Source organism: Hevea brasiliensis, chromosome 9 (genome assembly GCF_030052815.1).
Source record: "Hevea brasiliensis isolate MT/VB/25A 57/8 chromosome 9, ASM3005281v1, whole genome shotgun sequence".
In the NCBI taxonomy this organism is placed as follows: domain Eukaryota; kingdom Viridiplantae; phylum Streptophyta; class Magnoliopsida; order Malpighiales; family Euphorbiaceae; genus Hevea; species Hevea brasiliensis.
This window is the reverse complement of record NC_079501.1, coordinates 10279717-10295029: the sequence shown is the minus strand read 5'-3', so window position 1 is coordinate 10295029 and position 15313 is coordinate 10279717. Positions and strand designations below refer to the sequence as shown.

Below are 15313 nucleotides of genomic sequence, written 5' to 3'. Positions count from 1 at the left end.
TCTCCTGCCCTATAAATTTTTTACAGGAAAAGGAATTGTTGAAATTAAATGAACTCTCCAACAACGACACAAACTCTTAGACTTAGGGCTTCATGAGCTAATTTTAGTTCATTTGGGTTCTAAATTGGCCCATTTAGCCTAGAAGGCCCTTAGGCTTATTGGGCTTGTGTTGGGCTGTGATAAAAGACAGATTTTGATTGTGGGCTTTTAAAGCACCACCGGCAAAACTCTAGAATTCTGTAACTGCAGCACATGGCCCGTCTATACGCTCTCCCTTTGCCTCTGCTCCGTCCCGCCAAAATTTCAACCTCAATCACTCCTGTCCTTCGCAATGCCAATGCTTCCCTAATCCTCCATCCTCCTGCTCTCTCCATCCCAATCCTCTCTGCAAAATCCATCTCTAGAAACCGTCTTACAGCCAATGCCCCTCACCAGAAGTACATTTACCCGGACCCCATTCCCGAATTCGCAAAATCTGTAAGTACATCTATGAGAATTATATATATATATAATATATATATATATATATATATATAAATTTTCCGCTGTGCATTGTCTTGTTTATCGTTTTTGTTTTTGTTCTTCGTTTTGGCTTATTGCAGGAGACCCTGAAGTTTAGGGCTGAGCTCTACAAGAAACTGTCAAAGGACAAGGAAACATTCCGTGATGAACTTGATAAAGTAGTTGACGTTTGCTCGGAGGTAAATTTTCTTTTATTTTATCGTTTATTAACTTGAGACTTTCTTTGAATTTTTTTTTTCTCCTTTCTATGGTGTTTAAGTAGGTATTGGATGTTAGCAATTTTTTAGCTGAATGTGTATTGGTATCAAACAATGACATGCAAACGGAAAGTTGAATATAACCTGCTCGAGAAAATGTGCAAGTGAAGCCACGGATTTCGTTTTGTGATAAGAATTTGGCACTTGCCTTGACGTCGCCAAATGAATTTAATGGAAGTCCTCAAAGAAGTTCATTGAATGCGCTTCCATTAGATTTGGAAGTGAATACACTCTGTTAAAATTACTGTTTTGCTGTTTCATTTCAATGTTATAGGTGCCATTATATTGAACTATTCCATCCAACATCTTCTCTCTCTCTCTCTCTCTCTCTCTCTCTCTCTCTCTCTCTATATATATATATATATATATATATAACTGCAAAATCAGAGATGGAGATAATCTGTATATATTGTTTGACAACAAATAAACCTTCATAGATCAGTATCTTATTCTGCTCCTAAGGATGAGAGTTTGACTGTTTGATTTGAAATTTGCTGTCTGGAGATACCAATCAATGTTGGCTACTTAGAGAGAGAAAATTGTCAAGGAAGAATGATCTCATACCAACAATATAGATTAATAAGCAAAGAAGAACAAGGGTGAAAAACAAGAAGGAGACTTTTTTTTTGTTTACATTAAATTCTTTTCCCATTACTTGTTGGCATTACTAATGAACATGTATGGGCATGTCTGTATCTGCTTGATATCCTTGCTTTCTTCTTGCATTATGTGGAAAGAAAGCCACATCTTCCATAATCATTTAAATTTGGCTAGGATGCATTGGGTTAGGGAGAATTGAAGCAGAGGGACTTGGATTTTATGTTTAGTTTAAATTACTTTAATGGAGTTTATAAGAGTTAGGCATCTTTATGTTAGCTGGAGATCTGACCTTTGGAACTCTCTTTTCTCTACTTTACTACCTCAATCTCTTAACTCTTTTCTCATATTCCTAATTCATCTTTCCTAACATATTCCATTTATCCATTCTCTTACAGAGCATTGAAGAATATGCGTAAATTAGTTTAAATATGAATTTTATACACCTACTTAAAAAGTTGTATTTGAAAATACCAGTATTTTTTTTAATAGCATTTATCTAAAGATGGGATGTTTGAAACTATGGCACGGTAAGAATATGTAATAGATTGATTTTAAATTCACAAAGTTGTGATCAAAATGATCTTTATAGGGTGTTCAAGCATATAACTAATTAACTATTTATTGGCATACTAAAAAATTCAACAAAACCGGAGGCCCTGATTTATGGCCAACATTTGTTCTTGCATTGAAGGAGAAAGACATTCATTTATGCTAGATAGAACGTCCTTGCTTGTTAGGATACTTAAAATTCCAACAAAAACCTAGGCTAACATTTACGGTCAACATCCTTACAATAAAAAGAAAGTCTGCATTGAGAATTTTGATTAGAATTTTCTTACATTCCACAGCTTACTTAAAGGGCCTAAGCCTAACTGCAAGTTGTTTTATCATTCATTCTAGGAAATTCTATTTTTCCACTGATGTGACATATGGTCCTAGGATTGGCCATGCTTTATCCCCTGAAATGTGTTTGAATTACAACCACAGGATCTGTCATTGGTTTCTTTTCATCCAGTTTTTATTGAACAAATGTCTAGCGAACACATAGTTAGCAAATTTGTGAAAGAATGGGTTCAAGGAGAGTATTAGAGTAAACTTGCTTGCTGCTTGTTCCAACTTCCAAACATTTTCTCTTAAAAATTTTCCAGAAAAAATTATTGGGGAAGAGGTTGTTGATATATGATGATTTGATGGCACAGCAAGCCTGCTTGCTCATTTTAAGGGTGGAACTGCAAGGGAGAGGAAATATTTGATTTGAAATTAGCTTCTCTTCATTATGTTGCTTGTAAATGTAGGAAGAAGTTCCTTATTCTGATAGCCAAGAGACATGGGTAAGTGTTTGGCCCAAATCACAAGCGCTGAACAGAATTTGCGTTTTTAAGGAAGTTTAGCTGGCTGTGGTTCAGCAGTCATTGCTAAAACAAATTGTGAGGCAGCTATGTAAATAAGATGGTAACTTTTGGTTTGTGGCCCTGGGAAGTTGACATCCTTTAATAGTGTAAAGTCCCCTTCTTTCTCTCTACGCTTTAGTGGTGGGAGGGGACAACTATGTAAACATGACATTTAAATTTCTATTCCTAAAAGAGCCAGAGCTGTAGCCCTTTTGCTCCTTTTTTCCCTGTGAAATTCCATTGTTTAAGTTGTTGACACCCTTTAGCAACTTGAAGCTCCTCCCCTTCCCTCTCTTGGGAAAAGAAAAATCAAATAGTTCATGCTATTCATATTCTTAAGAAAATGAAGTGGATACAGTTTTTATTTTATTATGAATTTGCTAAGTAATAATGATTATGGAAAAGGAGCCATTTTATCTTGTAAGCAACAGTGTGTAAGCATAACCAAGACGAAGGAATGACTTTGCAAAATGAACAATTGCGGATGATGCTTGGGTACATATGTGAGGAAATAGTACAATTTATATTTTTGTGTTTTTGTATTTTTACTTTATAATTTTTGTATTTTTTAGATTAATAGAGGATTTAGGCCAGCGTTCTTAGGCCTAAATTGGTAATGAAATGAGAAACAAGAAATCCTTCATCGCCTGATCTCAAATTTAGGTCCTAGAAACTGAATGATAATAAAAAGGTTACTTCCATTCCCATTCCCTTCTTCTTGATAATCATATGGGATGTTGTTATTTTAAGGCAATATAGGTAAATGATGATAATAATCAGCATTGAAGCCATAGTCTATTTTTCCTAGCCCACACAACTTAATTTTATTTTCTTCTAATTGAGTTTTATGGTTTCTTTCAGTACTGATTCCTTTTGAACTTGGTCGACCATCTTTTTCTCATCGCATGGGAACCCTGCGATTGTTTGACTGGATAACAGTTAGTAATTGACCCCAAAAGAGTTAACGGACCTGACAAAATTATAAGCACTGTTATACGGACAACTTCCATCAATTGATTCCAACTTTTTGTGCATGTCTAGTTCAATGTTGGCAATTTCTTCATATGCTACCTGTATGTTTGAAGTTTGAGATAAAAGCAAAGATCCAAAATTGTCTTTGATGCTAACCGGCTTGTAGTGTTGGAACAGATATTTAGCGACTTCTTGCACAAGGAGTATGGAGGACCTGGAACATTATTGGTGGAGCCATTCACTGATATGCTGGTTGCCCTCAAGGAGAGGAAATTACCTGGAGCGCCTTTAGCAGCAAGGGAATCCTTGTTATGGGCTCAAAACTATGTTGATCAGGACTGGGAAGCTTGGAACTCAAACCTACATAATTGACTTATTTTCGCTGTATTGATACTTTTATGTAGGATATCTTTTATGTTATGCTATTCTTATTCTTGATCGATCATAAGCTTGCAGAATATGAAGGCTAGAAAATATTACTTGTTACCCAATGGTAGATCCATTGCTATTTTTGTAGCTATACAGATTTCTTATTACTTGAAAACGGCTTAAAACTGGTAGCTTTGATTGACAATGCTTTCGACATCTGTTAACCCGTCTCCTTTGATGGAGTGATGAATCTATTTCGCTGTGTATAAGCAGTAGTCTCCAGAAATGTTGGAAGCAATCTACTGAATTTTTCATGTGCCACTGGAGCGATTTCAATAAAAACACCATCAGCTTGCAGCCTCAGAGATGCTTTGTAATGTGGGGCTCCATGACTTTGTCCTGAGTGCAGTAGAGGTGATTGATGGTGTCATTGGTCGGTGTCTTTCATTCTTGGTCGCCTGAAATTTTTTGAACACTATCAGAATGATCAATGTTCATTAATAAGCTAGAATGAAAAATACTTGAATAATAATATTTGAATGGTTGAAATTTGAAAATTCTCCATAACCATCTACTATTATATTCATGGACAAAAATTTAGTTGAAATAATATTTTTTTCCTCACAAAATTAAAATGAATTTGATAGGGAAAATAAAATGAATGAAGCTTTAGAATAATACAGGCCTAGTTGGAAGTATATTATTATATATACCTGATGATCTCTCTCCTTATCCTTGTCCGTATCAGCAGGCTTATTTCCTGCCTCACAATCTGAACTCTTCTTCTCCGATGCCGTCTGAGGCTTCTCAACTGATTCATTCTGCTGCCTCTTCATTTTCGCATACCTCTTTGCCCTCAGCACCTTCATTACTTCTGAACCCCCAGAAATAAGCAGATTATATTTAGAAGCTCAAAACCCACAAGACAAAAACTAGCACAGGTCGAGATTATTTAAAGAAGAAACATTGTATAATTAATTCTGACCTTGAGTAGTAACAAGGCGATAAGCATGGCCAAGTGCAAGAGTATCAGTAGACCTGAGAAGCTTGACACGAGTGAACTGAACAGTCTTCTTTTCAGGGTTATTATCTTTATGTTGATCCCCAGATACAGGAGGCAATGGAATAATCAAAGAAACGTAGTGACCAGGGTTCAATCTCATAACCTCACTAGCTGAAATTGGCCAATAAAGCCTCTCTATTTTGCCGCAAGGGTGCTGTATGACCAAAGCAGCAGCATCTATGGCTTGACAGTTGCCCATCTCTCATGGAAACAGCTAGGCTAGGTAAGGCAAAAAAGAAACAAAAGGATGGGAGAAAGATAAGGAGCAAGAAATGAAAGAAGGAGGTGAAGTAGTAGCAGCAGTCTCTTTCTTTACAGCTACCACCTCTCACAAATATACCAGTAAGGGTCTTAATCAATAATTCCTACGTGGTCAAATTTAAAATTAAAAAAAATATATATATATGAATGAATTTTAACATTTTAATTAATTACTATACTAAATGAAATGATTAAGATATAATGATTAAAATAATTGGCACTGGCACGGACGTCGGAGCGTGGTAGGGGTGCCACTTGGAGAGATGTCAAGTGATGGAAACACGGCCGGACGTGCTCGGCGGTGTCGACGGAGTCAATGGTCTTTGGAATTATAAGAGAAGAGGTTAATAATGAAAATATATAATAGAAAAGCTAGCAGATGTGCAGTACGTTCCTGTGTTTTTCTTTATCTGCAAAGCCTGTGCTTTCTTCTAACATTTTGTATTTGGTCTATGGCTCCAGCCAAAAATAAAAATTTTGTTTGTTTTATTAAAAATAATTTTTAATAAATTAAATTTTAAATTTTATAATTTTAAAAATAATTTTCTTAGTATAAACGATTTTAAAAATAATTTTAATATCATAAAATTAAAACTTATTCATCGATCCTTTTTGCTCTCATTGTCATTATTCTTTACTTCTTCGATTCTTACATATAATTTCTTAATTTTCTTTTCAAGGTTTTTTTGCCTCATTGTTCCATGAATCAACTTCTAATATTTCTCATCTTTCTAAGCACTGAATTAACCTTTTGATTTAATTGAAAATATAGCACATTCTGCGTACACATATAATTGAGAGATTAAGATTAACTCAACTCAACTCAACTAAACTTTATTTAATATATAACTTTTAAAAATTAAGTGTTTTAATTGTCATGAAAATATAATTCATGGATTATGATTATAATTAATGGGTTACATAATAAGAGAGAGATAACACTCTCTCTTCTTCTACCTATTTTAATTGTTAATTTTCGATAATATTTAACATTATTATCTTAAAATAATAATAATATATTAACAAAAAATAAAAATTAATTAACAACTACAATAGTTTTTCGGTTTATTGTTTAATTAGTTTGGTTTTTATTTTTATGCTTTTAATTATTAAATTATATTTTATCAATTTATTTAAAAGTAACTATTAATTAAATAAAATTTACTTTATAAAAAAAATAAAGTTATGATAGAAATTTTTAAATTTGATTTGTATTTATTGTATTAATATTAATAATGATTAAATTGAGCAATTAGTGGGTTGTCATAGAAAGCAAATCCACTATCTTCAAATCAAATTATTAAAAGATTAAGCACAACTTTTTTTTGAATGTTCCATTCAATGGACTCAATTAGCACATAAAATTTTTCACAATATGCTTTTCATAAGAACTTTTCCTTTAAGGCTCCCTCTTGGATTGTGGAAGGTGATATGGAGCAAATCATTAGAACTCATTTGCAATTAATTAATGTATAATCCTTTAATATAGTCAACAAATTAACCATTGAAATATTAAAAAGTGAAGATAAATTTTTATTTATTAATACTTAATATTAGAAAATAATTCACCAAATTTAAAAATAAAAAATTTCTCAAAGTTATACAAATTGAGTTAAAATAGAATTAATTGATTTAATTTTATCAATTCAATTTAATTTTTAAATTGAATTATTTATGCAGCAGCCGGCTTGGCGGCTTTCAATTGTTTGAGCATTTTGGATGCAAACCCTGGTTTCTTTAGTCACCATCCTGCTCCATTTCTCTCACATAAGTCAAATTGGCATTGGGATTTTGATGATATCAATATTTATTGGGAAAGAGACAATAATCTTCCCAAGGATATTTGACTCTTGTAAATCTGGTTTATGTAATCCCAATTTTTGAAAAATTATCTTCCATGATTCACATGTGTAAATGTCAGTCTCTGTAAGCCATGTGAGATGTTGGGTGATCTTTAACTCAAATAATAAATGGTGAATAGACAATTTCTGGTTCAAAGATGACTCTTGTAGGGGACTACATCTCCCTAGCTTGTTGGGACAATGGGTTTGAGGTTAAGGCAGACTTCAAATATTAAATACTTGCCAGTTGATGGAATTCATACTCTAATATGTTCATAGATTGTACCTTTGTGGGGGCTGCAAATTTAGGTCTGGTATCTGTATGTCTTGCTTTTAAAAACATTCTAAATTTCTAATTACCGTTAGTGGGGTTATTGTTTTAATATTTTTTTCTTCAAGATATATATAATTTTCAAAAGTTGCTTTCTCTACATTCTTGCCCTTTAATACAAAACACATAACAGAACACATCCACTCAACAGTATTTTAAAAGAATTAATGTCTACAGGAAAAAGATTAACTATTGAATTGAAAATTTGGGTGAAAGGAGAAGGGAAATAAGTACAGTACAGAAGTTATGGAATTTTTCCCAACTAAATTCTTAAGAGGAGATATAGCTCATTAACTGTAGTATAATTCTTTGTTCTCCAATATATAATCCCCACAAAGGATTATAATCAACATATATAATAGTATTCTTTTGCCATAATGGGAGAAGTGCTCTAGCTTTTGATAACACTTTCCTGGAAAGCAAAAGAAAGGGGTATTTATTTTTCCATGTATTAGAACAAGCTTTGGTGCAAGCACTAAGCAGGATTTGGATGAAATTTAATATGGAACACAAGGTGTCCCATTTTGGGGAAATGGAAAATATTATCAAATAGAAGTATGCTGCAAAATATTATGATTAGAAATCATTAAAATAAGGGTCAAAGATGTGGGCTGGTTTTCTATTTTTTATATACACCATTGCATAGCATATATATTGATAGACATAAACAAACTTTTGAAGATTTTTTTATAGCTAATTTAGTGGGGAACTTGAAGTTTTTTAATGCCCCTGGATTCTTGAAGAAGCATTAAAAGGTGTTGGAAGTGATGATCAAGAATTTGTATATTCTCTGCTCTCTCTAATGGAGCATTTCTATGGTCCTTAAACTAGATAATACAGCATCTTCACTGCATTCCTGGTAGTGGGAAGCCCAACTTTGTAACTTATTGATAAAGAAGTTGTAAATAGAATCAATCTTTTAGCTAGCTGTGGTGATGGGGATTTGCCTTGCAAAGGCAGCTATTCCCATTTGAAAACATGTGGCATCTATAGCTTTATTAGTTGCATTATTGAGTTAGTGATGGAATATTTAATCAAATACATTAATTCTCCTGATATAATAATAAGAAATTGGAAATTCAAATATTTATGAGTTTTCAAAGATACTTAATCATACCAATTTCTTTAATCAAATTAAAATATCAAATTTGAAAAGATAAACTCTAATTAAAGAACTAGATTTTGGGATATGATTACAAATGATAAAATCATGTACTTTATAAAACCATAATTGGGTCAACGTAGGTTATGAGCTCGAGGCAAAAAAATATGTGCAGTGCCCTTGTAATCGATTATCAACACAAATTAAAGATTGCATTGGACTGTCCCATACAATTTTACAAACCCAGCCAGACCCTACACTTTCCTGCCTTAGGATTCAACAATTCCTAAAATTATTATAAAATTGTAAATTTTAATTAAATAATTTAAGACCCTTTTAGCTAAATGGCTAAGATTAATAAGACCTGTAAATTTTAGAAGTATATGCTTAAAATGGGTGAATTGGTTGGCTAAAGACATTATATTAGAATGAGAGAGTTAAAAGGAAAATTCATGCATGACAAAAAAGAGAGAAACTTTTGACAACTATAGGAATACTGATTGAAACCATTCATTTGCATGCATTGTATGTGAGATTAATTGACAGTTTATTTGAATTATTGGTTTGGCAGGAACATGAAAATCGAAAAATAGACATCACCAATCGTGGTGGTCACCTCGTCACCTACAGCCTTCTGTGATTTATCAAATCAAGAACTGGTTTGCCTCTTTTTTTGGAGACACTCAGATTTATATTCTCCGATTTGCATATCTTGAGGGAACCACCTTCAATAACGTGCCGGTCTAATAAGTTTATCAAATTTGTTATTAATCACCTCATGTTGTTCCATTTCTATTCCACTTCAGAACCTAAGATTCTTGAGTAAAGCATGGGCCCATTCACTAAATTCGAAAATGAACATTTAATGAATATTAGCAAAGAATTTGGCCATTTGGCAAAGATTTAAAACCTCACTCGTGAGTTGCTGGGGACATCAAATTGGGAGGAACTAGTCCTTCAAGGCAACTCATGTGTCTTTATTAATCTCTGAGTGCATTATTGTCCTGATTATTATTATTTTTTTAAGCTAAGGCCTAAATATGATAAAAGGACAATTAAGCCTCTTGACTACATTTGGCACCAAATAATCTGACAACAAATTCGAAGGCTAGTGCCGGCAACACCAGGATATCACAGGTGTCTGCTTGCCCTTCGAAACAAGGACTTGCATAATGCTCCACAAGAACACTCCATGTAACAGTTGAGGATCAATGTCAAGTAAGATAGAAATGATAGGAAAGAAAATTGTATATATTCTTCAAACGTGATGTACATAATTTATACACAGAGACTGCACTAATCAATACATTTACAGCACTAACTACTCCCTTATTATAGGCTAATATAAAGCTTATTACTATATTTATACAGCAGCTAATTTAGGTAAAGATAATTACATAAAGGGTAACAAATATCTTTTCCAATACTCCCCCTCAAGTTGGTAAGTGGAGATCTAACACTCCCAACTTGCTGCGTAAAAATTCAAAGGTTTCTTTGCCTAAGGGCTTAGTAAAAATATCTGCCAATTGCATCTTAGTTGAAACATACGCTGGACGAATAATTCCTGACATCATTTTTTCTCGAACAATGTGGCAGTCTATCTCAATATGCTTTGTCCTCTCATGAAACATTGGATTTGCAGCAATGTGAAGTGCTGCTTGATTATCACAGTAAAGTGGCGAAGGACCTATTTGTGATACTCTTAAATCATGAAGGATATACCTTAACCAAGTTAGCTCCAAACAAGTATTCGCCATTGCTCGTTATTCTGCCTCAGCAGATGATCTAGAAACATTTGTCTGTTTTTTTTATTTCCAAGATATGAGAGAAGGACCAAGGAAAATACAACATCCTGATACCGATCTTTGAGTTGTTCGGCAACCTCCCCAATCAGAGTCACAAAATGATTTTAATTGCAAATTATTATTAGATGGCAAAAATAATCCCTGACCAGGATTTCCTTTCACATATTTGAGGACACGAATTGCCGCATTCCAATGAGATTTACATGGCTCATGCATAAATTGGCTCAACACACGAACTGAATAAACAATGTCCGGTCTAGTCACAGTTAGATAAATTAATCTGCCAACTAACCTTCTATATTTGGTAGCATCGTGTAATTTTTCATTGTCATCAAGATCCAATTTGCAATTTTGTTCCATCGGAAACTTCTCCGGTTTAGCACCTGTGAGTCCTGCGTCGTGTAGCACATCCAAGGCATATTTTCTCTGTGACATAAAAATGCCTTGATTGGAACGGGAAAACTCAATCCCCAAAAAATATTTGAGGTCGCCCAAATCCTTGATATGAAAGTGCTGAAGCAAATATGATTTGAGGCGATTAATTTCCTGTTCATCATTCCCTGTCAATAATATGTCATCAACATATATGAGAATAACAGTAATAGATGATGCATTAACTTTGGTGAATAAGGAATAGTCAGCTTTAGGCTGTGTATAGCCGCCTTCTTGTAGAACATTGGATAATGTAGAGAACCAATTTACGGAGGCCTTTAAAAATCAGAGAGGACTTATGAAGCCTACTTTGTGTTCTCCCCAATCCGGTGGCGGTTGCATATATACCACTTCATTTAATTTACCATGTAAAAATGCATTCGCACATCTAATTGATAGGTAAACAAAAGACATCTCAAAGTGGTGAGCTTAGCAGTTGGGGAAAAGGTTTCCTTGTAATTGATCCCTTCAACCTGTGTATAGCCCTTAGCGACTAATCGAGCTTTATAGCGTTCAATAGTTCCATCAGAATTATATTTAATTTTATAAACCCAACGACATCCAATAGGCTTAATACCATGAGGTAAAGGAACCAATGACCAAGTGTGATTCCGTTCTAATGCTTCAAGTTCAGCAGTCATAGCCTTCTCCCATTGGGGATGACCGGCGGCCTGATCATATGTCTGTGGTTATGTATGAGTAGAAATGTTTGCCAGAAAATGTTTATGAGAGGAAGAGAAACGATTAAAAGAAAGGAAAGATGAGAGTGGATACCTTGTACCTGTTTGTGAAACCCTTTTACCGGTAGGATCATTGGTTTGAGTAGACAGAATGTAAGAATCATGCCATGCAGGAGGATGTTTATCTCGAGTGGAACGGCATGGAGGATCAGGTGGTGATATATTGGGTTGATCAATGAGTGCTGGGCTTCGATAGGTGCAGAAAGATTTGGTGATGGACTGTGAATGGAGGAATCGATATTATTATAGAAGGTATCATCTAAATTTGTTGAGGAAGGATCAGAATTTATTTTTGGTAAGGTGGCAGGATCTATGGCAAGATTTGGCAATAATGGTGGAGGTGAGGATAATGGTGAATCAGTTCTAGAAGAGGAATGTAATTCAGAAGTCATGAATGGGAAGATATTCTCATTAAAGGTAACATCTCGGCTGATAATAATTTGATTAGAGACAAGATCAAGTAATTTATATCCCTTTTGATGATGTGGGTAGCCAAGAAAAACACAATGTGTAGCTCGGGGAGAAAATTTTTGCTTAGGTTGGACAATAGTGGCATAGCACTCACACCCAAACACACGGAGATGTTGAAGAGGAGGTGGCTTTTGGTATAATTTTTCATAAGGGGACTGATTAGAGAGTAAGGGTGAAGGAAGCCGATTGATTAAATAAACGGCTGTTAAAACACATTCTCCCCAAAAATGATGTGGCACATTTGATTGATAAAGTTTGGAGAGAGCAACATTTAAGATGTGACGATGTTTTAGTTCAACGACTGAGTATAGACACATGTATTTTGAAACTCAATACCATTTTTTTGTAGAAAAGAAATTATGGGAAGAAACTCAGTACCATTGTCTGTACGAAGTATTTTAATAGATTTATGAAATTGATTTTGAACAAAAACCACAAATCGTTGTAACAAAGATGTTGTAACAAAGATGTTGTTTCAGATTTATTGTGCATTAAGAAGACCCAAGAACAACGAGTGTAGTCATCGACAATGCTAAGGAAAAATCTCGCCCCTGAATGTGTAGGGACTTTATGTGGTCCCCAAACATCACAATGTAAGATTTCAAAAGAACTTTTTGTAGATATAGAACTTGTAGGAAAGGGCAGACGAGTCTGCTTTGCTAAAGGACAAGTGTTACATTTATTATCAATATTGCTGGAAAGTTTTAAAAAAGATAGAATGGGTGCAAGTCGTGATGAAGATGGGTGACCCATTCGCAAATGCCATAGATAAGAAGACTGAGATGTGTGATATGCAGCTGGTGAAGGGGTTGAAGGATGTATGTAGTAGAGTCCGCCATTGAGCCAATCATCTTCCTCAGAGTCTGTAAAACAAATTTGGAAAAAGAATAACACAACAATTGAGTGCATTAGTGATTTTACTGGCAGACATTAGATTCAATTTGAACGAGGGAACACACAACACATTTTTTAAAACTAGTTGAGAATTAAAAGACATTGTGCCAGTATGTATAATGTTGGCAGTGGCACCAGTCGGCAAATTAACAAGAGGAAATGGAAGCTGAATTTGTGTGAGAAGAGAAGGATCGAGGTGATATGATGCCCGTAATCCAAGGCTTAACAACCGAATTTGAAAAAGCATTAAATGGAGAGATTATACGCATTAGCGAATATATCTCCATTGCGAATTTTTATTTTGATTAATCATCGTCAAAGCCTGTGCTAATTTTTGCAATTGTTCATTGGTAAAATTAATCGAAATCCGAGCTTTCCGTACTATTGTCTCCCCAATTGTTGTTTCAACCCAAGATTCGATTGTTGCTAGATTGTATGGATCTAGCATTTTGGTTAGCCTTTTGAGTCGATAACGATCTTGTGCCCACTATTGTCACAAAATTTGCAATGATATTTTAACTTGCGACACTCATCAATATTATGGGTTCACAAAATTTTCTTTAGCACCTTTTGTGTAGAAATTCTCGGTGATGCTTGGACCAATCGGGTTTCTTATTGAATGATCATGGAGTATGCTTGAACGTTGGGTAATGGTTTCATCGGTAATATGTTGGATCTCACAATCTTGTAAGGATCATTGAGCCCCATGAGAAATTGCATCAATTTATCCTCCTCTCTTGTGATCATTGGTGCGATTGCAAGTCAGGTGTCTGATGAATCTCTAATTCATCCCACAAAGCTTTGATTTTGATGTAGTAGCCACGGACATTGTACTGAGTGATTGTTGCTATTGCTTTTGGATTTGGAATATAGCACAAAGATTCTTCGAGAAAATCGATCCGAAGATCATCCCACACTTGTTTGCATTTATGAGGCCGAATGCTATATCGTTCGATCGAATGAGATATCCATGAGAGTATCATGTTATATTGGTTCCATTTTTCAAATTCGGTTGTGGATGATGGCATTTTGATAGATCCATCAATGAAACCCAATTTTTCTTGGCAATGAGAGCATGCGTCATACTTTTATACGATTGATAATTTGTTCCGCTTAACTTAGTTGGAACCAACAAGTGTCTGGTTGATCGAATGGTGGATGTAATATGGATGTGATGGATCCATAATGTCCGATTTGGATTGATGCAAACTTCTTTTGACATTGAAAAACGAGCGGAAGAAGGTGAACAATTTTATACAGAGTACCAAGATCGGCGCTCTGATACCATGTCAAGTAAGATAGAAATGATAGGAAAGAAAATTGTATATATTCTTCAAACGTGATGTACATAATTCATACACAGAGACTGCACTAATCAATACATTTACAGCACTAACTACTCCCTTATTATAGGCTAATATAAAGCTTATTACTATATTTATACAGCAGCTAATTTAGGTAAAGATAATTACATAAAGGGTAACAAATATCTTTTCCAATAATCAAGATTTACGCTCTCCTTCAGGATTCTCCATTTTCTTTTCTTGCTAGCCAGTATAATTCCGCACTATAACTATGTTTGGTTTAATTTTATGATAAAATTCATTTGATTTGTACATAAATTTCATGATAAAATTTATTTACGAATGAGTTTCTTTATTTAATATATTTTACATTAAATATGGAATTCATTTCAAATAAAATAAATTTTATATTTGAAATAAATAATAAAAGAATAATTTTATCACTTAAAATATATATGATTTTAAATTTAAAATTCATTTACAAATTCTATCAATTTTGATGAAATTTAGTTTTGTTATAATAAATTTCATGAAATTGATTATTAAAAATTTTAAATAAATTTTTATTTAAATAAAATACTAAAATTTTATATTTACAATGAATTTTACAAAATTTTGCGAAATTCATTTATACCAAACACTACTTATAGAACAATTAGCTAAAAACAGTTTCACATTGAACCCACGGTTACCTGCATAAGCGAGCAGGTGTAGGATCACTTGGTCTGCACTTTATGATTAGGTTTCATACATCCGACACGGGCAACTGCCAAAAGAAAAGTATCAATCAAGGATTCTACAGAACCTTTCACAATGCGCATATGATAATGGCATATCTCCAAAATTTGGCCCTTTCAAGCGTTAGCTCGAAATAGGCACATATCTATCCAAAATAGAACATTAAACACACGCAATGCAGTAAAAATGAAATAAACAACAAAAGCAGAGAACCAACAAA

At 34.0% G+C, this 15313-nt stretch overlaps 2 protein-coding genes across 3 annotated transcripts; one reads left to right on the top strand and one right to left on the bottom strand.

The window, feature by feature from the left end:
• Positions 1-228: 228 nt before the first annotated feature.
• Positions 229-4286, top strand: LOC110632075 (protein PLASTID REDOX INSENSITIVE 2, chloroplastic). Of its 2 annotated transcripts, none has more exons than XM_021780187.2 (3): positions 229-477; positions 603-701; positions 785-3028. In XM_021780187.2, the coding sequence occupies exons 1-3, from the start codon at positions 253-255 to the stop codon at positions 854-856; spliced, it is 396 nt and encodes a 131-aa protein (XP_021635879.2). In that variant the 5' UTR covers positions 229-252; the 3' UTR covers positions 857-3028. The 2 variants fall into 2 exon arrangements, with proteins under 2 accessions (XP_021635879.2, XP_021635878.2); XM_021780186.2 differs by lacking the exon at positions 785-3028 and adding an exon at positions 3920-4286 and having other exon boundaries at positions 232-477.
• LOC110632074 (uncharacterized) lies at positions 4203-5488 on the bottom strand. The gene is made up of 3 exons (XM_021780185.2): positions 5097-5488; positions 4825-4985; positions 4203-4569 (listed from the first exon to the last, which is right to left on the bottom strand). The coding sequence occupies exons 1-3, from the start codon at positions 5371-5373 to the stop codon at positions 4459-4461; spliced, it is 549 nt and encodes a 182-aa protein (XP_021635877.2). The 5' UTR covers positions 5374-5488; the 3' UTR covers positions 4203-4458.
• Between the last annotated feature and the right edge of the window lie 9825 nt (positions 5489-15313).